The 22,270-nt window shown below is 36.6% G+C and overlaps 1 protein-coding gene across 3 annotated transcripts in view; it reads right to left on the bottom strand.

The window, feature by feature from the left end:
- The window catches only part of LOC136030560 (translation initiation factor IF-2, mitochondrial-like), a 146,195-nt gene that overhangs the window by 32,467 nt on the left and 91,458 nt on the right, over positions 1-22,270 (bottom strand). For all 3 annotated transcript variants that reach the window (XM_065709618.1, XM_065709619.1, XM_065709620.1), the window contains 3 exons: positions 20,379-20,593; positions 16,959-17,037; positions 12,829-12,954 (listed from right to left, as the gene is read on the bottom strand). In XM_065709618.1, the coding sequence (XP_065565690.1) occupies positions 12,829-12,954; positions 16,959-17,037; positions 20,379-20,593 (420 nt within the window). The remainder of the gene's footprint in view (positions 1-12,828; positions 12,955-16,958; positions 17,038-20,378; positions 20,594-22,270) is intronic.

Below are 22,270 nucleotides of genomic sequence, written 5' to 3' on the forward strand. Positions count from 1 at the left end.
GTGGAGAGTGAAGAGTCTCCCCACTCTAAGCGTTTTCCTAGACTTCCGGTTTCTAAGATTTCTGTTTACCCCTCCAATCCCCAATGTCCATGGATCCAATTCGAATTGAAAATGGAGCATCTGAGACATAAGATTCTTCTATATATCGAGTTTCATTAAGATCCGATCACCCATTGGTAAGATAACTCGATTTTCACGTTCTCCAAGAATTTTGGTTTCCCCCTCCAACTCCCTTAAATGTCACAGGATCTGGTCGGGATTTAAAATGAGAATTCTAAAGCACAAGATCCTTCTAGATATCAAATTTCACTAAGATCTGATCACCCGTTCGTAAGTTAGAAATACCACATTTTTTCTAATTTTTCCGAATTACTCCACTCCCCAATTCCACCAAAGAGAGCGGATCCGGTCCGGTTATGTTAGTCACATATCTTGAACTTGTGCTTATTCTTTCCACCAAGTTTCATCCTGATCTCTCCGCTTTAAGCGTTTTCCAAGATTTCCGCCCTCCCCCTAATGATACTGGAGCCGGTCGGAATTTCAAATTAGAGGTCTGAGTTTCGAGGTCCTTCTAGATATGAAATTTCATTAAGATATGATCACTCTTTCGTAAGTTAAAAATACCTAATTTTCTCTAATTTTTAAGAATTAACCCTCCCCCAACTCCGCCAAAGAGAACAGATCTGTTCCAGTTATGTCAATCAGTAATGTATCTGGGACTAGTGCTTATTTTTCTCATCAAGTTTCATCCCGATCCCTCCACTCTAAGCGTTTTCCGAGATTTTAGGTCCCCCCAAACTCCCCCCACAATGTTACCGGATCCGGTCGGGATTTAAAAAATGAGCCCTGAGACACGATATTCTTCCAAACATCAAATTTCATTAAGATCCGATCATTCCTTCGTAAATTAAAAATACCTCATTTTTTTATTTTTCAGAATTAAATCTCCTCCCCCCCCCAACTCCCCCGAAGAGAGCGGATCCGTCCCGGTTATTTCAATCACGTATCTAGGAATTATGAATATTTTTACCACCAAGTTTCATCCTGATCCTTCCACTCGAAGCGTTTTCCAAAATTTTAGGTTCCCCCCAACTCCCCCAATGACACCGGATTCGGTCAGGATTAAAAATAAGAGCTCTGAGACACGATATCCTTCCAAACTTCAAATTTCATTAAGATCCGATAAGACCTTCGTAAGTTAAAAATGCCTACTTTTTCCTATTTTTTTTAAATTAACCCTCCCCCCCAGCTCCCCCAAAGAGAGCGGATACATTCCAGTTCTGTCAATCACGTATCTAGGACGTGTGCTTATTTTTCCCACCAAGTGTCATCCCGATCCCTCCAATCTAAGCGTTTTCCAAGATTCTAGGTTCCACCTCTGAATTACCCCCAATGTCACCGGATCCAGTCTAGATTTAAAATAAAATTCCCGAGACACGATAACCTTCCAAATCTCAACTTTCATTAAGATCCGAACACTCCTTCGTAAGTTAAAAATACTTCATTTTTTCTAATTTTTCAGAATTAACCCTCCCCCCCAACTCCCCTAAGCAGAGCAGATCCATTCCGGTTATGTCAATCACGTGTCAATCTCCGGTTATGTCAATCTAGGGCTTCTGCTCATTTTCCCCACCAAGTTTCAACCCGATCCCTCCACTCTAAGCGTTTTCCAGATTTCAGGTCCCCCCTCCAACTCCCCCCAATGTCACCGGATCTGGTCGAGATTTACAATTAGAGCTCTGAGACATGATATCTTTCCAAAAATCAAATTTCAGTAAGATCCCATCACTCGTTCGTAAATTAAAAATACTTCATTTTTTCCAAATTAACCGGCCCCCAATCCCCCCCAAGATGGTCATCGGGAAACCAACTATTTCTAATTTAATCTGGTCCGGTCCCTGCTAAGCCTTCCAAAATTCATCGTCCTAGCTTACCTGGAAGCGCCTAAAGTAGCAAAACCGGGAAAGACAGACAGATCGACAGACCGACAGAATTTGCGATCGCTATATGTCACTTGGTTAATACCAATTGCCATAATAACAAGAGCTAAGAGCTCATATGGCACTTGTGACGAGGCAAGAAGAGCTAAGAGCCAAGAGCTCATATGTTATGAGTTCTAACAAAATTCTAAGAATCAATAGATTGATTTAAAAGGAAAATCAGAGATCACCCACTCGTAAGTTATAAATACCTCATTTTATTTAATTTTTCCTCTCCCTTTAGCCCCCCATGTGGTCAAATCTGGGAAGACGACTTTATCAAGTCAATTTCTGCAGCTCCCTGAAACGCCTACCAATTTTCATCGTCCTAGCACGTCCAGAAGCACCAAAATCGCCAAATCACTGAACCCCTCCCCCCAATTCCCCCAAAGAGAGCGAATCCAGTACGGTTACGACAATCACGTATCAAAGACATTTGCTTATTTTATCCACCAAGCTTCATCCCGATTCCTCCACTCTAAGCGTTTTCCAAGATTTCCGATTTCCCCTCCAACTCCCCCCAATATCAACAGATCTGGTCGGGATTTGAAATAAGAGCTCTGAGACATGAATTCCTTTTAAATAACAAATTACATTAAGATCCGGTCACCTTTTCTTAAGTTAAACATACCTCAATTTTTCTAATTTTTCCAAACTATCACCCCCCCCCCAGCTCCTCCAAAGAGAATTGATCCCTTTCAATTATGTCAATCACGTATATAGAACTTGTGCTTATTCTTCCCATCAAGTTTCATCCCGATCTCTCCACTCTAAGCGTTTTCCTAGATTTGTTTCCCTCCTCCAACCCCCTATGTCCCCGGATCCAATTCGAGTCGAAAATAGAGCATCTGAGACATAAGATCTTTCTATATATATATATATATATATATATATATATATATATATATATATATATATATATATATATATAAATATATATATATATATATATATATATATATATATATATATATATATATAAATATATATATATATATATATATATATATATATATATATATAAATATATATATATATATACATATATATATATATATATATATAAATATATATATATATATATATATATATATATATATATATATATATATATATATATATATATATATATATATATAAGTTTCATTAAGATCCGATCACCTATTCGTAAGAAAATACCCCAATTTTCACGTTTTCCATGAATTCCAGTTTCCGCCTCCAGCTCCCCCCAACGTCACAGGATCTGGTCGGAATTTAAAATTAGAGCTCTAAAGCCCAAGATCCTTCTAAATATCAAATTTCATTAAGATCTGGTCACCCGTTCGTAAGTTACAAATACCTCATTTTTTTCAAATTTTTCCGAATTACTCCCCCCCCCCCCAACTCCATCAAAGATAGCAGATCTGGTCTGGTTATTTATGTCACATATCTTGAACTGAATTACCCCCCCCCCCCCCCAACTCCACCAAAGAGAATAGATCCGGTCCGGTTATGTCAGTCACGTATCTTAGACAAGTTTTTATTCTTCCCATCCAGTTTCATCCTGACCTTTCCGCTTTAAGTAATTTTTAAGATATCCGCCCCCCCCCCCCCAATGAGGCTGGATCCAGTTGAGAAATATAATAAGAGATCTGGGTTACGAGGTCCTTCTAAATTTGAAGTTTCATGAAGGTACGATCACTCCTTCGTAAGTTAAAAATACTTCATTTTTTCTATTTTTTCAGAATTAACCCCCCCCCCTCAAAGAGCGAATTCGTTCTAATTATGACAATCACGTATCTAAGACTTGTGCTTATTTTCCCACCAAGTTTCATCCCAGTCCCTCCAATCTAAACGTTTTCCAAGATTTTAGAACCCCCCTCCCAATTCCCCCTCCCCCCAATTTCACCGGATCCGGTCGGGATTTAAAATAACAATTCTGAGACATGATATCCTTCCAAACATCAAATTTCATTAAGATCTGATCAACCGTTCGCAAGTTAAAAATACTTCATTTTTTCTATTTTTTCCGAATTAAGTGGCCCCAACTCCCCCCCAGATGGTCAAATCGGGAAAAAGACTATTTCTAATTTAATCTAATCCAGTCCCTGATACACCTGCCAAACTTCATCGTCCTAGCTTACCTGAAAGTGCCTAAAGTAGCAAAACCGGGACCGACAGACAGACCGACAGACCGACAGAATTTGCGATTGCTATATGTCACTTGGTTAATACCAAGTGCCATAAAAACAGTAAGGTAACTATAATAACAGATTTAAAAACGGTAAGGTGGGTTGGGAATACTAACGTTAATACAGCATCTGCACCAACTCGCTTCTACACGAATAAGGATAGTAAAATCAACGAGAAGGATAGTAAAGGTAGGTTAAAAGTAGAAAATTGATTCTTATCCCCAAAAATAAAGATATGAAAAGTGTGAAGCAACTCCAATAATAAAATTAATAAGAGCAAAGCAGCCTTGGAACATTAAAACAGCTTCACGACCTCCCTTCGACACAATTTGCTTGTGCCCCACCACAAATTGAAACAGATTTACATCCAATATTGAGAAACAATTGTCAAAGCTAAACTTCCCGAATTTCTATCTATCTTTCTAACTTCTTTCTATCTCAATCTTTCTATCTTTCTAAATCCGAATTTCTAACTTCCCTACATCAGTATTATAACCTTCTGTTACTTGCTCAAACTTGTCTTCTGCAAATAAGTAAAGCCCTTGAGGTGGATGGTCTGCAAGTAAAGCATTTGCAGTACGGTCCACATGTGCTGTTCGAACGCTTGGCTTTGTTATTCCGGAAAATGTTGTCCCGAAAGTATGTCCCTAATCTACTATGTGAAGGGCTATTCATATTTGTGCCTAGGAAAAAGGGTCTAAGAATAAGGACCCAAAGCTATGCAATGCATATAGACCTACAGCCACATGCTCTGTGCTTAGTAAGTTACTTGAAAAAATAATGTGTCCATTTCTGCGCGAAAAGTATAATTTTGGGGACTATCATTTTAATTTCAGACAACTCACATTCTTTCAGTAAAGGACACGTGCGGTGTTCGATCAACTAGCTTTGTTATTCCAAATAATTTTGTCAAAACACTATTACCTTTAGTCACTATTTGAAGGTCTAGTCACATGTGTGGTTAAACAGAATAAGGACCAAACGCTATAAAATTGATATAGACCTATAATCAACTTGAACCCCCACCCCCTGCAAACTACTTGAAAAAAAAATGTGTCTGTTTCTGCACGAAAAGTGTGATTTTGGGGACCATCAGTTTGGTTTCAAACAAGGATTAGGAGTATAAAATGCACATTTTGAGTTTTTATCTATAACAAAAATTCTTAAGATGAATAGCGATCAAAAACATTAGTTGCTTTATTAAATTAATTTAAAAAAACTTTCCACAAAACAAATTTTTCATAGAAAAGTAAAGAGCTAATTAAGTCAAGAATGAGCAAAAATAAAGTCAAATAATCTTTCAAGCCGAAAACTAAAACAAATCACTGTTAACAGATAAATAAAACTCAAAACGAACAGAAATTACAATAAATAGCCAAGTTAAACTCAAATCGAGCAAAAATTAACATGAGAAGGGCTGATAATCTCCATGCCTTCTGAAGACCACAACACAATCTGCGCTTTATTGAAAAAAACAAAAACAAAAAACCACCAGAACAAATGACAATGGATTATTAGTTTAAATGACATATACTGATACTTACTCCTTACATTTTTTTTTATACATTTATGAAACTAAGAAAACTGAAAACATTTCCAACGTATTTTGTTTTCCGTAAAGCACAAATTGTACTCTGGTCTTCAGAAGGCATAGGGGTTATTAGCTCTATTCATAATAATTTTTGCTCGTTTTGAGTTTGACTTGGCTATTTATTGTAATTTCTGTTCGTTTTAAGTTTCATTTATTCATTAATAGTGATTTGTGGTAGTTCTACGGTTGGAAGATTATTTGATTTTATTTTTGCTCATTCTTAGCTTAATGGAGCTCTTTCCTTTTCTTTGAAAAACTTGTTTTGAGGAAAAAATTTTTTAAATAATTTCTGTTCGTTTTTTCATTGAAGTTCTCTTTTTCATGGGAAAAGAATATTTTATATCTTTTCAATTTTTTTCAATAAGGATCCATAGTATGGGTTGTTATTTGTATGTTGGATAAATTTTTTCTTTCTATAATTTTTTCTTACACCGAGATCAAGAGTCCGAAATTCTACTATCTGAGTTAGTCGGGCTCGTCATTCGAGTTTGTGCCTTTAGTGTGCTAATTTGTACAAATAAGCAGGTTTCGACTAACAGATCTTCCCGAGATTTGCAGGCATTTATCAATCATATTTTTAAAAATTGCTCCCTTTTTTGTGTAATTGCTCCCTTTTTTAGAGCTAATTTTGTGTTTGACTCGGCTATTTATTGTAATCTCTGTTCGCTTTGAGTTCCATTTCTTTATTGATAGTGATTTGTGGTAGTTTTACGCTCAGAAGATTATTTAACTTAATTTCTGCTCATTTGTGGCTTAATGGAGCTCTTTACTTTTCTTTGAAAAACTTGTTTTGTGGAAAAAGCTTTTAAATTAATTTCTGTTTGTTTTTTATCGGCATAATCTTTTTCATGGAAAAAAATAATGTTTATAAGTTTTCGTTTTTTTTTTTAACAAGAATCCATATTTAGGGTTGTTATTTGTATGTTGAAAAATTTGTTTTTAACAATTTTTAATCCTGACACAAACAGTATTTTTAATTTAATTGTATAGCTTCTGAAGTTGACATGAAAAACATAAGTTAATATTACTCCCAAAAGATTCTATCTATGTTTTTTGACAACCTGGATACACTTACAATCGTTTTATTTATTTAAATTGTAAGAGCAGAAGTAGTAATAGTATCCCCACAAGTTTCAATTTATTACCCCCACTCGTCCTCAACATATTGCTGAGGTGTCTTATTGGCAGCCATAAACACAACGCCTTTTGATTTATTTTAAAGTAAGATTTAATTGTAAAGCATAATGGGCCAATTGCATAATTTTGGTGAGTTGACATGCCTTTTATCCCTAAGCACATTGTTACTGGACCGTTCTACTATGCTGAACAAAAGGTCTGTCTCAAAATTTGGACTGGATGCGTTTGGAAAATGAAGAAGCTTGCCCTCCAGTCTCTTGGTACTCTTAAAAAGGGTACCAGAACTTTTAATTTTAGATTGAATTAGCTCCTTTAAAAGTTTCAATGACGTTTCAAGCCATTATAGAGTGGTGCTGCCTATGCTATTGCTTATATGTCCTTTTGAAAACCTGCATGCATACGGTTTTTTCCTTTAATCGAAAATTCTAAACGTTCCCTAAAAGTTTGATCTTAATATCTTTAGCGTCATTAGTTACATTAACTGTAGTGGTAGCATTAAAAGTATACATATAGTGCTTCCAGCTAGTTCAAAATCCCCCACAACTTACCCTTAAAGGTCTAAATTAATGATACAAGTTGTTCTTCAGATATGGCTTTGTCACCTTTTTGAAAGTCCAAATACCTTTTTTTTTCTCTTTTTTCTTCTAGTTCAACATCCGCCTAAATATTCCTAAAAATCTTCACCTTAATACTCTTAGCGTGCACAAAATCAATAGTTTTAGCAGCACTAGTAACAGCATGGACATAGCACCTTTGGTTTCTCCAATATCCCCTTCAACACATGCTGAAAGTTTGATACATACCATCAACCATCCCCGAAGCTTTTCTGATGCATCAGCTTGACAACATATGTGGGCATAGTGTGTTTCGATTTAGTTCCACACAGCTTCTACATATCCCAAATTTATTGCCTTAATATCCTTCGTTTTAATAGCAGTAACAGTAGTAGTGGCTGTAGAATGCATTGTAGTGGCCTAAGCTTTAGTGGCAGTAGCCGTAATAGAGGTAGTAATAATATTAAAAGTAATAATAGTATGAGTAGAAGCAGACGCATTAGGATGCGAATATTTTCTTTTGATTAGTTCCACACCCCTTACAACAAGCCCTGTTAGTTTCAACTTCACACACCTAACTATTCCTAAGATATTGCTGTTACACCCTTTTGACAACCTGCATACAGTGGGCCTGTCATGATTCAGTTCGTCTTACCCCTCAGAATTTTTTGAAAATTTCACTTTCATGCCCTTAGGCATAATTGTAATAGTAGTCACAGTAGTAGTATTAATATTGCTAGTAATCAGTTTCCAATCAAATGAGCATTTTTCGAAGTTTCTACGACAACAAATAGCCATCTCAAAGATGCATTTCGGGAACTCTTGCCCTGAGGGCTCTGTGGGGGGGGAGGATCATTCTCAAAGACATGATTTTGATTGGATGGGTTAGGGAAAATGGTCGACGTGGGGGGGGGGGTTAGTTGCCCTCCAATCACTTTCAACTATTAAAAATAGCCCATTCAGTTTCCAATCGAATGAGCCTTTTTCGAGGTTTTTACGACAACAAATGGACATCTCAAAATTTCTATCAGATACATTTCAGGAAAATACAAGATGTCGGGGGGGAGTATTCATCCTCTGATCACTCTGAATCTTAAAAAGGGCACTAAAACTTCTTATTACCAATCCAATAGGCCCCCTCCGAAGTTTATATGATCACCCTTTCTATATATATATATATACCTTATATGCCCCCTGGGCATAACTTATAACCCTTCCCCTGAGGATTCTGGGGGGGGGGTCATCCTCAAAGACATAATTTCCGCACCTTTCAACTACGTTGAACCAAATGGCATTCCCAAAATTCTCACTGGATATGTTTGGGCAATTGGTTGGTGTGAGAGGGGTGTTAGTTACCCTCCAATCACTTTCGACTATCAAAAATGACACTATCCCTTTCAGTTTCCAATCGGATGAGCCTTTTTCGAAGTTTCTACGACAAAAAATAGCCATCTCAAATTTCACTCAGATGGATTTTGGGAAAACACGAGGTGCGGGGGGGGTATCCACCCTCCCATCACTCTAAATCACAAAAGGCGCACTAAAACTTCTGATTAGCAATCCAACGAGCCCCTTCCTAAGTTTATACGATCCTTCTTTCTATATAAACCCTTAACTTACAACATAACTTACAACCCTTGCCCCGAGGGCTCTCGTGGGGGGCATCATCTTAAAAAACACAATTTCCGGACCTTTCAACTACGTTGAACAAAATGGCTATCTCAAATTTTTTTTGGATGTGTTTGGGGAAATGATGGGCGTGGAAGGGGTGTTAGTTTCCCTCCAATCACTTTCGACTATTAAAAATGACACAAGCCCTTCCAATTTCCAATCAAATGAACCCTTTTTGAAGTTTCTACGAAAATCCTTCGACACGAAGTGCCCTGGTAAAAAAAACACAACAAATCTTACATTGTGCCCACATCGCTCTTTACTTAGGCATTGCACTACCTATTATATTAGAGTTAGCGGTTTTATTTGCGCGTTACTCAGAAAATTTCTTCATTCCCAAATTCGCGGCACAACGTACAATGAAATATCTGATTTGCCGCTAGTCTTTTAACGAGGTTTTTAAATGACTGTTGAATCTTCTTTTGAAAGAGTCAACAGAGGAGCTTTTGGGGATACTATTTGGGGATACTTTTTGGGGATATACTTTTTGGGGATAGATGACTGTTGAATCTTCTCTTGAAAGAGTCAACAGAGGAGCTTTTTGGGGAGCTTTTGAGGAGCAATAGTATGGATTGGGCTTTTGGGGATTTCTCAGGAAGATTATTCCAGATCGAAGTGCAACGTCGATTAAGCTCTTCTTTCAATAATCTGTTCTCGGCTTGTCAGCCTCAAGATAAATGAACCGAGCTATGTGCCTGTGGGTCAGTCTTTTTGGTTGTGCAATCGGAGGCACAATACGAGAAAGATCTAGAGAAGGAGGTGAATTCCAGTCCTTGCAGAAAACAGCCATCGAAGTTACATTAAACCTATCACTATCAGGCTGGAGAGAGTAGTGGGGAACAACTAAACCTGCCCTATTAGCCCTATTTTGGATCTTTTGGGGTGGTGCCAGCAAACGTTTTCGGAACACCAGCATACAGTGGGCATTCATACTCGGCAATGGTTCTGATGAAAGACTTGTAATAGGCCCTGTAGTGGGTCCTAATATATATTATTACTACTAACCAAACTGAGAGTCGCTATATGATGCTGATCTTTCCTTTCACCAGTTTGAGCAAAGAGAAAAGAAAACTCCTATTAGTAGAATTTTGAGAAATTTAACGGCATAATTTCGGCGGATTAGGTTTTTGGCGGAAAGACCGGGATTAAAACTACCAGTGCTAATTATTGTGTAAACTCTAGTCTACTAACTCTTCCCTAAAAAAGTGAAAAATTTCCAAGAAAATTGGATATTTAGCAATATTAAACTGCTATTACATTAATAGCAATTAATAAATATTAAACTAATATTAAATCAGAATTACAGCTGAAATTTCTCTATAACTGATTAATAATGAGCATCTTTTTAATTTAAAAAAATGTTAAAAGTCAAAATACAGTCATCAAAATATGGGGCTAGGATAGGTTGGGAAATTTTGACAGGCCAAGCAGGGTTAGTTGACTTTAGGATGGCAAGTCTGCAAGGGATAGGATTTTGCTTTCTTCTCCCTTCTCTATTGTTTTGAAATACCGGCAAGACAAGTATACCCACAAAGACAAGTCGGCAAGTGGTAGATGGTGTTGGTGATTTTTCAACAGTAGTACCAGTTTCGACTCTTACTACTACTACTACTACTAATAACTCACTGCAGCACCAAGCCGCCTGAGGCCAACACAGCTACGCACGCTCCTCCTCCAACCTAATCTATTTAAAGCCTCCCTCTTTACACCCTCCCAGGAAGTTCCCATTTCCTTTAAATCTTTATTTATGACATCCTCCCAACCCAGACAAGGACGACCTGCTTTCCGTGTAGCCCCAGACGGTTGGCCAAAAAGGACAATCTTCGGTAATCTGTCATCCTTCATCCGTAAAACGTGGCCTAGCCATCTCAACCTTTCTTTCATTATAGCCCCAGAAAGCGGGATTGAACCACACTTTTCGTACAACCTACTGTTTGAAATACGGTCAGTCAGCCGGGTACCCAGAACAATCCGTAGGCAATTTCTCTGGAAAACATCTAGTAAATTTTCATCTGCTTTTCGGAGTGCCCATGCTTCAGAGCCATATTTGACCACTGTTATCACTGTAGCTTCCAATATTCTAATCTTGGTTTGTAGACTTATCTTTCTATTCTTCCAAACTTTTTTTAACTGTGAAAAAACACCCTGAGCTTTAGCTATTCTACTTTTAACATCTTCACTGCTCCCACCATCTTTACTAATAATACTACCAAGGTAACTGAAGCTCCCAACCTGATCAATCTTTTCGTTACCTAATGTCACCTGTTCATCTTCGCTTATTCCTAGCCTTAGTGACTTAGTCTTCTTATCATTAATTTTCAAACCTATTTTAGCACCCTGAACTCGTAAAACCTCTAAAAATTCATTCATTTTGCTCACACTTTCATCTAATATGCTTAAATCATCAGCATAATCTAAGTCCAGGAGCGTTCTTCCTCCCCATTTGATTCCATGGTCTCCAATTGCCTTTTCTGTGCTCCTTAAGACGAAGTCCATCAAAATGATCCATATAAAGGGGGATAGAACACAACCCTGCTTAACTCCTGATTTAATACAAAACCAGTTGCTAACCTCATTTCCTATCTTAACCGCAGCAGTATTATTCTCGTACATAGCGCAGATCACTTTAATGTATTTTTCTGGTATACCATATAACGATAAGACCTTTGTTAACGCTGTTCTATCTCATAATCAATTAAATTAAGGACCAAAGGTGTTTGACAACGAAGTTTCAACTCTTAGTAGTTTTTTATACTCTTTGACCACGAATTTATAGTTACCTATAGTCTATAAGTAGGCATGTGGTCAGGGGAAGGGATCTCTGAGCCCAAACTGGTGAGATTATTTTAGATTTCCCCCAAATTCCCTCAAATTTTCTCTTACTTAACTTGTTCTTTTCTGTTTCTCTTTGCGTGCTTGCTTAAAAATAAAGAAGATTGGTCAATGACGTCAAAATAAAACAACCTCCTGGACCCGTCTTGGGTCTATTCATACCTAAAAACCACTATTTTTCTAATGGTTGTTTCAAAATTATGAAGTTTTCAGGGCAGTACTACAATCTTGTCAATGTTGCCATATTAAATTATGAAAACAAATGAGCAAAACTTATTATTTAGATTTGACAGTGCTTTTTAATCGTAAAAATTTAGACATTATCAATAACTTGATTCCGAAAAACATCTTCAAATTAAGGCTACACCTTTTGAAGCTGTTTAGCGCCATATGTATTCATCTTGTTTTGTGACAACTTACATCTTCAAATGAAGGCTACATCTCTTAACCTATTTGGTACCGTATGTATCCAGCCTGTTTTGTGACAACTTATATCTTCAAATGAAGGCTACACCTTCTTAATCTGTTTGGTGCCATATGTATTCAGCTTGTTTTGTGACAGCTTACATCTTCAAATGAAGTCTATCTTCTTAAGCTGTTTGGTGCCATATGCATTCAGCTTTTTTTGTGCTGATTTTCTTTTTTTACGCATACTTGTTTTCCTGATATTTTAAGAAACATATGGTTTCGTCAGTATTTATTAAGAGTTTATTCAGTAAGAAATTTATCTATCGGTATTGTCAATTTTTTAACCTATATAATTTAGCAGGTGACAGGATTTTGCATAATTTAGTATAACTAATATAATATAATAATATATATACTTATCATTTGAAGATATATGGTTGTGCAAATTTCCACTTAAAAAGTCAAACAATCGGATGCATACTAACCTCAGATTCAACTTCCAACACTAAGTCCCCAACGGACGGCATATCCTTCCAGCCGAATACTTCAACAGGAGTTGCAGGCGATGCAGTCTCAATTGAAGACCTTTGATCGTTCAGCATACCTTTAATCTGCAAGATTACTAATATGATCAAATTCAATGGAGCTTCGAGTTAGAAAGATCTTGTAGGAGCAAAATTAATTACGACCATATGACAAATAGCTTTTAAAGTGACAAAGATATATATTATATATATATATATATATATATATATATATATATATATATATATATATATATATATATATATATATATATATATATATATATATATATATATATATATATATATTTATATAACAATTTTGTACTATATATTTATACGACTAATAGCTATAATAACTACTGTTCAACGTCAACTAAAACATTAGCAATAACTCTGAGTACATGTTTGCGTTTGTACCTTTTTTAAAACTAAACTCATTTTCTGATGCCAAACAAACTTCAGTGATTTCATCGATAACTATCAACTCTAGCAATTTGCCCATCACTGGTGAAACCGTGTTCGGCGGATATAGTGGAGGAAAAATACGGTTTGCCCTCGGGAAGCTTGTCACAGGATTGATTTTTTTGCGCCAAAATGTACAGAAGAATCAACTTAATGACACAAAAAATCCACCCGAATCCCCGCAAGTGTCCCAAATTTTTTCTTGAAGGGTCAAAATCAGGGGGGAAATCTTATAAATGTTTGGAGTTTAAATAGTCGTTTCCTATCAAGTCAAGCATTATGAATCCGAATCCGACGCCTAGTTTTACGTACCCGAGTATCAATTTCCACCTTTATGAAATGGGGGCGGGGGGGGGGGTAAAGTATGCAGGTCATTATTTAAAGGATCCTGCTTCTAAAGGATCATTTTAAATCAAATAAAGTACTGTATTGCCAAATATGAGGTAAAAAAGCAGTTTTTTACTATTAGCCTGATGTCCACCTTTAGGCTAGGGGGCCTTTAATATAAGGTGTTGCTAAGTGTAACATCTTTAACCACTTTTTTAATCGAGATCAAAACTTCAGATCAATCAGTTATAAAAAAAGAACGTTTAGAACTCAGGTAAATCACAAAAACACTTTGATTTTAAAGCACAATCTAAAGCTAATTCTTCTTCCTACTCCTCTTCGTTATCGCTCTGCTATTTACTTCTGATTACAAAAGGTTCGCACAAAGGGCTACATCCAACAGACCATAACCTCGCACAGCACGAGATAGCTTTGCCTTGTAACATACCCAGTGTTATCTACCCAGATCTACCAAGAATGTTTTCCAGTCCTGTCCACTTAATTTTAAAATAATACAATAGACCCTGTTGAACATTTTGATATATATATATATATATATATATATATATATATATATATAATTAATATTTGAACTACATGTTTTTGGATAATAACATTACCATAAAATAGAACTCTTTGAAAAAGATACTTTTATTAATATGCACAGTTTTTTTTTATTATTTGAAAGTATCTAAAGATTCAAACTACTTTTTCAATTCTTCACATAGGTGTGCAACATAATCAAAACTTTCAGTTAATTTAATTTGTAAATACGAAATAACGCTGGGCCAAACATGCCCAGTGTTAGGCGCGTATGCTTGACTTAGGATTTCCAAAAGTACCGAGTCAACCATAAGGAAGCCAATGGCTCCTAGAAAGATCCTGCGCGTGTGAAATCCACCTAAGACAACAGTAGCATTTCTTAAAGCACTTGCGGCATGCTCTACATCGACGATAGACTTGCCTTTCAGTAATGCGGTTGGTCAGAGGTGAACGACACAAACCTTGCATAAATCTTTGAGCCCAGTCATCTAGCAAGTACTATGGTAGATGGCCCAACTGATTAGATCACTTAAATAATGGCACTCAGGAAGGCAAACCACAAACTGGATGACGAAGGGATTTCTGGAATACTGGTTTGAATCTAAACTGTTCGAGACATATTTTAAAGCACCATTCCAAGCTTGATAAGTAATGGTGAATCAGCCAAAATTTATTGAAATAACTGGTTCATGTAGGTCAACTTTTACAACCGTTTTAGGTAAGATGAGGTACTTGACTAGATAAAGTCAAGTTTTTAACTTAATTTTCGAACTCAACACCATCTATTTTATAAAAAACGACCAAGCAATGCATCAACCTCTTAATTCCGAGTTTTACCCCACCCCCTCGTTCTATTAGGGTGGAAATGCACCTTAGGGTACGGAATATTGAAAACCTGAGCTCATATTTGGAGCCAGCTTGCTTGATTTGATAGGAAACGACTATTTGCACTCCAAAATATTTATACACACAAAAATCAATTCCCCCCCCCCCTCATTTTGCCCCTTCTAGGGCAAATTTGGGACACTTGTGCAAGGAGGATTCTGAATTTTTTTAAATAATTAAGATAATGTTTCCAAATATTTTGATGTAAAAAAAATTCTGGGACAATTTCCATGACTTTGACTATTTTTCTCCTATCTTTACTCCATTAACATAAACTGTATTTCTTTTATTTTTCCCTTTCTTCGCCACCGGGGCTACAGCACCAGCACAGAACACGGCAGGGACTATCCCACAGTTAAATATCATTTGGCACAGTAGACCTAAGTGGTGTAACAGATTTATAGTACCATGTACGTGGTTCATACTCCAGAACTGATCGACTCCATATGAAAATTTCTTTTTTGGTTTTAGAACGTATTGTTTACTTCAAACTAATCGTGAAGCTGTGACCCAAGTCACAATCACCCTGAGTCACATAAAGCCTTCAAGAGAAGTCGTCTTCCAAATCGGTATCAGAAGGGGGGGGGTGTCACTTGCATACAATTTAACCCATTCTTGCTCTAGGGGTATCTCTTGATCATTTGATTAACAATCACCTTTCCTCTTTCCAGTGAACTGCCACATTTCGTTACAATTTGCAGTCAGTCTCTCACTATAATTATCAATCACTACTGCTTTATGTTTATTAAGAATTTCAAAAATTGAACAGCGCCAGATTGGGGTCTACCACAGCTATCCCACAATTGATATCAAAATTTAGAAAATTCACAAGCGTGAATCAGCTCTAGATTAAAAAATCGCTTGGGTACTTCAAAACCTAAGTGCACTTTACGTTTAGGAAAAGCAGCTGTTTCTGCACATGAGTAAGCTCTGAGCAATATATGTTTAGGAGAGTCTGCATTTCACTGACTGACACCTTTGCATTCTGCTGCGCTATCTGCACCGGTATCTTGATTTTCGCCAACACACTATCAAGACATTAGAATATGCATTAGAGTCGACTTTATTCTATTCGGATAGTTCCTTTTTCTTGAGAAACTATTCACAAGAGCGAATTCGAATGAGCATTAATAGGGAAATGATCAGACACAGATAAACTAATATAAACATGGCTAGAACTAAGTGACTTTAGATTTTACGAGCAGAAAAAGAAATCCAGAGAGCTATTTGAGCCTGAATGGTGCACATATATGAAACAACAGTCGTTTGATACAGGTTGCAGGTCGGCAAGAGCGGTCAGAAGGATTTCAGACCATGAGCTATTACTATCGGTGACACCACAATTGAAGTTTACCAAGACAATCACCTGTCCATTCTTATTCTGACAGTCCTTGTCAAAGCACAATAGTTGAGAGCATTCATATCCATGCTATGGCAAATTAATAAAATGAATTAACATAAATTTTGTTCATTGCCCTTCGTTCCACAATATGGTTGTATACATTTCCACTTAACCCATTCAAACACGCAAATATAATTTTTACTATCTCCCAGCCCTTGACTTCTGTTTTATAGAAAAAATTTAACAATAAACATCCATAACCAATATCTCAATGTACATTAGGGAGGGGCCAATTCTTTCTTTTATTTTTTTTTTCTATTCTTTTTACACTGAACTTTTGCCACAGTGTTTTTTCAAGTTTAACCCAAAAGTTTGCTCAAATACAAAAAAAAACTATAACCCTCTACCCAAGCAGAGCGCAAAAAAGTATCGAGTGTTAAGTATCTCCAGGTGAAAAGTCGATTTTTCTGTTCCATTTTTTTGTTATCTATATATAGCCTTCATCTACTAAGAAAAAGCATTAACAAACCTTTCCATATGCGGTTCCTGCAACAAGCCATGCTCCTTTTTTAAGAGTCCCCCTCTGAATCAAAAGGGTTGACAATATCCTGAAAATCAGAATGATTATGAATTCAGGATAATTATTACAATTACGGTAATAATTCAGAACAGTTACTCCTAGAGCACAATAAAGACCACGCTGCCACAGATCAAAGGATTCACGCTTCCAAAAGCACGGTTTCCTAAGATTTTTGTTTTGGTTGTTTTATAATTATGAAGTTTTTAGGACATTATCAAATTTTCGTCAGTGTTCCCACCTTGAACATTCGAAACAAATAAGCACAACTATAAATTCGAACATTAACACTATTTTGATTCCCAAAGACAACACCGTCTTCAAGGGAGAGCTACACATTAATAAGCTGTTTGGTGGCATAGGTTCTTAGCTGATTTTTCGTAAGTAGATTCTTCATTTTCGGGAAATAAAGTGACTTAAATAAATCATGCTAATACCGTTAAACCAGAACAAAGTTTAATTTGTTTTACTCATTAGTACCTGGTTACAAGTTCAAATGGCAATTTATCTGGAAGGGGTAAAACAGAAGAACAGAAGTTAAAACAAAATAATATTAAGAGAGTAATACTAAGAAAAATCTCGCTCTGAGGTAGGAGCAGAGTTAACTACAGAGAAACGAAGAGCTTTTTTCTATAAAAAAAAAAAAAATCCTGTGACTTAAGCCTTTTCGTCCCTTTTAGTAGTTTAAAGTTTGACACAGGAAAACGAATAAAAAAAAACAAAAAACAAAAAAGTGCCATTTTTATTTTTCATTCTCTTTATAGGCTTAAGATTTCAGACAGGTTTTCAAATTGATGAGGCTTAAGAACAAAGGGGTTTATTTGTCCCTCCAGAAATAAGGAACAATGTGATTGACTTATAAAACTACGTCACAGATGCTATCAAGTGAAATTAAAGCACACTCGTTACCGTGTAATCATAGGCAGCGCAATAGCGTTGCCTAAGCAAAGAGCGATGTGGGCACAATAATTTTTTTTTAGACCAGGGCACTTCGTATCGAAGGAGTTATCATAGAAACTTCGAAAAGGACCCATTCGATTGGAAATTGAAAAGACTAGTGCCCTTTTTGATAATCAAAAGTGATTGGAAGGCATCTAAACCCCCTCCCACGCCCATCATTTCCCCAAACACATCCAATCAAAATTTTGACATAGCAATATTGTTCAACGTAGTTGAAAGGTACAGAAATTATGTTTTTGAGGATGATACCCCCCTAAAGCCCTCAGGGCAAGGGTTGTAGGTTATGCCCTGGGGGAATATAAGGTTTATATAGAAAGGGCAATCGTGAAAACTTCAGAGGGGACTTACTGAATTGCTAACAAAAAGTTATAGAGCCCATTTGGAGATTCAGAGGAATTGGAGGGTGGATCACCCCCCCTTGTATTTTCCCAAAATGTATCTGATAGAAACTTTGAGATGGTCATTTGTTGCCGTAGAAGCTTTAGAAAAGGTTCATTCGAATGGGAACTGAAAGGGCTAATGCCGTTTGTAGTCGAAAGTGATTGGAGGGCAAATAACCCCCTCCCAAGCAAACCATTTTCACAAATACATCCAATCAAAATTTTGGCATGGCCATTTTGTTCAATGTAAATGAAAGGTCAGGAAATTATGTCTTTGAGGATGACAACCGTCCCAGACCCCTCAGGGCAAGGGTTGTAAGTTACGCCCTGGGAGGATATAAGTATATATAGAAAGAGCGATCGTATTAAATTCGGAGGGGCTTTATTAGATTGGTAATCAGAAGTTCTACGGCCCTTTTTAAGGATATCCCTCCACGCCTATTATTTTCCCGAAGTACATCTAAATTTTTTAGATGGCCATTTGTTGTCGTAGAAACTTCGAAAAGAGTTCATTCGATTGGAAATTGAAAAACTAGTGCCCTTTTTAATATTCGAAAGTGATTGGAGGGCCCCCATACCCACCATTTCCCCAAACACATCCAATCAAAATTTTGAGACAGCCATTTTGTTCAACGTAGTTGAAAGATCTAGGACAATTTTTGAGGATGACAACCCGCCCCCCAGAAACCTCAGGGCAAGGGTTGTAAGTTATGCCCTTGGGGCATATAAGATTTATCTAGAAAGGGTGATCGTATAAGCTTCAGAGAGGGCTCATTGGATTGGTAATCAGAAGTTCTTGAAAGAAGATCAGAGCAAATCTGGTTTCGTTGTCTGGGGCAGATCGCCTTCATATTACACCTGGTTACAAGAGCTTACAGTAGGACACTTGAAAATAAGACGTCAAAAGTCAGTGAAATACCTAAGCGTAATAATCGATGAAACATTAAGTTTTTCAAAGCATGTACAGTATATATCATCAAAAGTAGCAAGCAATATAGATATGATAAGAAAATTAAAGCATCAGTTTCCGCAAAAAGTTTTGTGTCTTTGATATTTTTCATTAGTCCATCCTTATTTACTATGCTGTTGTTCTATTTGGTCTGGAATATTTTATGTTCACCTGAAACCTTTGCTGGTTCTCCAGAATTCAGCTGAGCGTGTTATTTATGGAATTGATAGACATGCCTAAGTTAGCAATATTTATCCGCGAATTCATACTTTACTGTTTTGAGGGTTGTGCTTATTTTATAACCTTAAACTAATGTATGATGTTATTAATAATATTGCTCCAATGTGTCTTTGTCCTATGTTTGAGACAGCTGCTGATGTCTAAGGGCATTTAATAAGACAGTTTGGTATGTATAGGAGGCCGATTAGAGTAATTATGAAGTCTGCTTCCTCTGCTCCATCCAAACACCATCTTCTAGTAGGGATATTGTTGAAAGACCTGGTTTACGTGAAAAGTTGAGACACCATTGCGCAGGTTTATGAATTGTTTTTTTTTTTTTTTTTTTTTTTTTTCTCAAGTAGTTCTGTGTTTCATATATTTTTTGTTTTGCTGTGAAATATCAACCCAAATGCATCGATGTAAATTAATGCCTTTTTATTGGAGTGGCAATAAAAGCCCAGGTTATTGGGCTTCACGCTTTCTTTTGTTGATTTTTTCGTGAATAAATTATGTCTCCATCTACAAAAAAGTACCCTTTTTTGTACGTTTCTTCCTGCATGGATTTAGAGCATCCTTTGCACCTATGTGTTAGTACATTGCAGTGGCATAAGGAGAAAAATTATTTGCCAATCCCAAAACCCACCTCCCTAAAAAGTCGGATCTATATTGACCTATGCGGACAGAAACGGTACGTCTGAAAGAAGCCTTGAGGGTCAAAGATTAGTTATAAAACTAAAATCAAATAAACAGGTAAATAAGTAAATCTCCAATCTATCAGTTACAACATAAAAGACTACAATCATTCCAAAATCTAATGTGGAACCTGTTTTTATAGCAACTTAAAAACATTCAAAAAGATATTACCCTCGATTAAGGTCTGCCTGGCATTCGACAACAACTCCTTCCACAGGACCTTTGGGATCAGCAGAAACTTCTAATAATTCAGCTTGAAGAACTATTGACTCAACAAGGGCTTCCAGACCTATCCGCTTTAAAGCTGAAATAGGTACAGCAATTGTATCTCCCCCTCTATCTTCTAGCTGGATTCCATTGGCTAATAGGGCGTCTTTGGTCATTTCCTATAATGAAATATGATTTGAATAATTTTGAAGCTATTCCAAACTGAATTTAGAAAATGAAACTGTTATCTAAAATCACTCTCTCTGTTATTATTTATTGTGCGGTAGAATAAGAAAGAGGGTGACTCCAAGCTTTCTTGAAGTTGTTCCTGGGCGCTCTGAATGACGGAAGATTTACTAGATGTTTTCCAGGGAAATTGCAAACAGATTGTTTTCGGTACCCAGCTGAGTGACTGTATCTCAAACAGTAAGCTGAAAAAAATTCTGGTTCGATCCCGCTTTCCACAACTATAATGGGAGAGATGAGAGAAAGGCTCAAAATATTTAGGTTTTTGTTCATTAGCAAAAAACGCAGAAATGACATATCTGATCACATTTGCTGGTATTTACTCCACAGCATTTTTTTTGCCTTAACTTTAATATCAACCTTAAAACTCGAATTTGTGAGCTAGAGCGGAAGACTTTTCAGATTCGGAATCAGCACATAATTTTTGGTCAGTAAGTGAAAAAATCATTTGTGTAGCAATTTGTTTGAGGTTGAACATTTTTATTCGAGAGGCTGTCTAGACCAACTATGTGTTGCCAGGTTATCAAAATACCATATCTGTTTGAGATATCAAGGTGACATTTTCAGGGAAACTTAAAAGGGCAGACAGGTGGACCTCAAATTTGGCTTGGGAAAAGGAACAGAGGTAAATTGAAAATCACTACGTCCATCCAATTTATCGAAACTGCATATCTGTCATATCTCAGGAGTGGCTCGGGGAAGAAGTTGAAACTTTCAGGTGCTGTTGGGGAAAGGATGGGGGTTGGTGAGGCAAGGGGATTTCCAGTATTTATATTGGAGGGGAGGGGGAAGGGTTCTAATTTTTTGTCTCATCTAAAAAGCGTTTAAGAACTGTATAGACACTATGTGTTATAAGCTAATCAAAATGGCATATCTGCAATATCTCGGAAACGGCTTGGGGTAACAAGTTGAAAATTTCTGGGAGCGTGAAGGGGGGAGTAGGCAAGTGCACACGGAGCTATGATTTGAAGAAGAAGGTAGAAATAATTCAGAATTGACAATTTCCATCGAGTTTGTAAAAACATATTACCTTCAGTTCGCACATAGCATTCATTCAGTGAACATCTTAAAACGGATATACTCTCACAAAGTTTTGATAAAACAAGAATGCATTCGAGGTAAATACTCCTACTTTGCGTTGGACCGTTCATTTAGTGTTCAGCAAGGTTAATTTGCTGTCGAAATTTTTTTTGGATAGATTCAGATGCCAATATTACGCAAAGTGAGTAATTAAAGGAGTTTTATGTGGTAGTATATTTCTACAGTCTATTTTTTTTCTTGGAGTTCAATTACTATTTTGTATAATGGGAGGAAAGAGGAAGAAAAATAAATCTGACGAGTCTTTTCTCACATCCAGTCCTATGGAAGTAATCTTATTGAAATCACTAGCTGATAGTTTAAGTCTAGTTTTACAGACTGTAAAAGAAAATTCGACTACGTTAAATGAGCTGAATGTTAATTTTAAAAGGATTAGAACAAAGGATTTCCAAGATTGAAGAATCTGTATTAGAATCGAAATTGGAGGTGGAAGGTATTAAGCCTAAAGTGATCAGCCTCGAGTAGAAACCAACGATTTGAAGAACCACATTTTTGTGCTGGTTGATGAAAAT

This window comes from Artemia franciscana, chromosome 8 (assembly GCF_032884065.1).
Source record: "Artemia franciscana chromosome 8, ASM3288406v1, whole genome shotgun sequence".
NCBI classification, from domain to species: Eukaryota; Metazoa; Arthropoda; class Branchiopoda; order Anostraca; family Artemiidae; genus Artemia; species Artemia franciscana.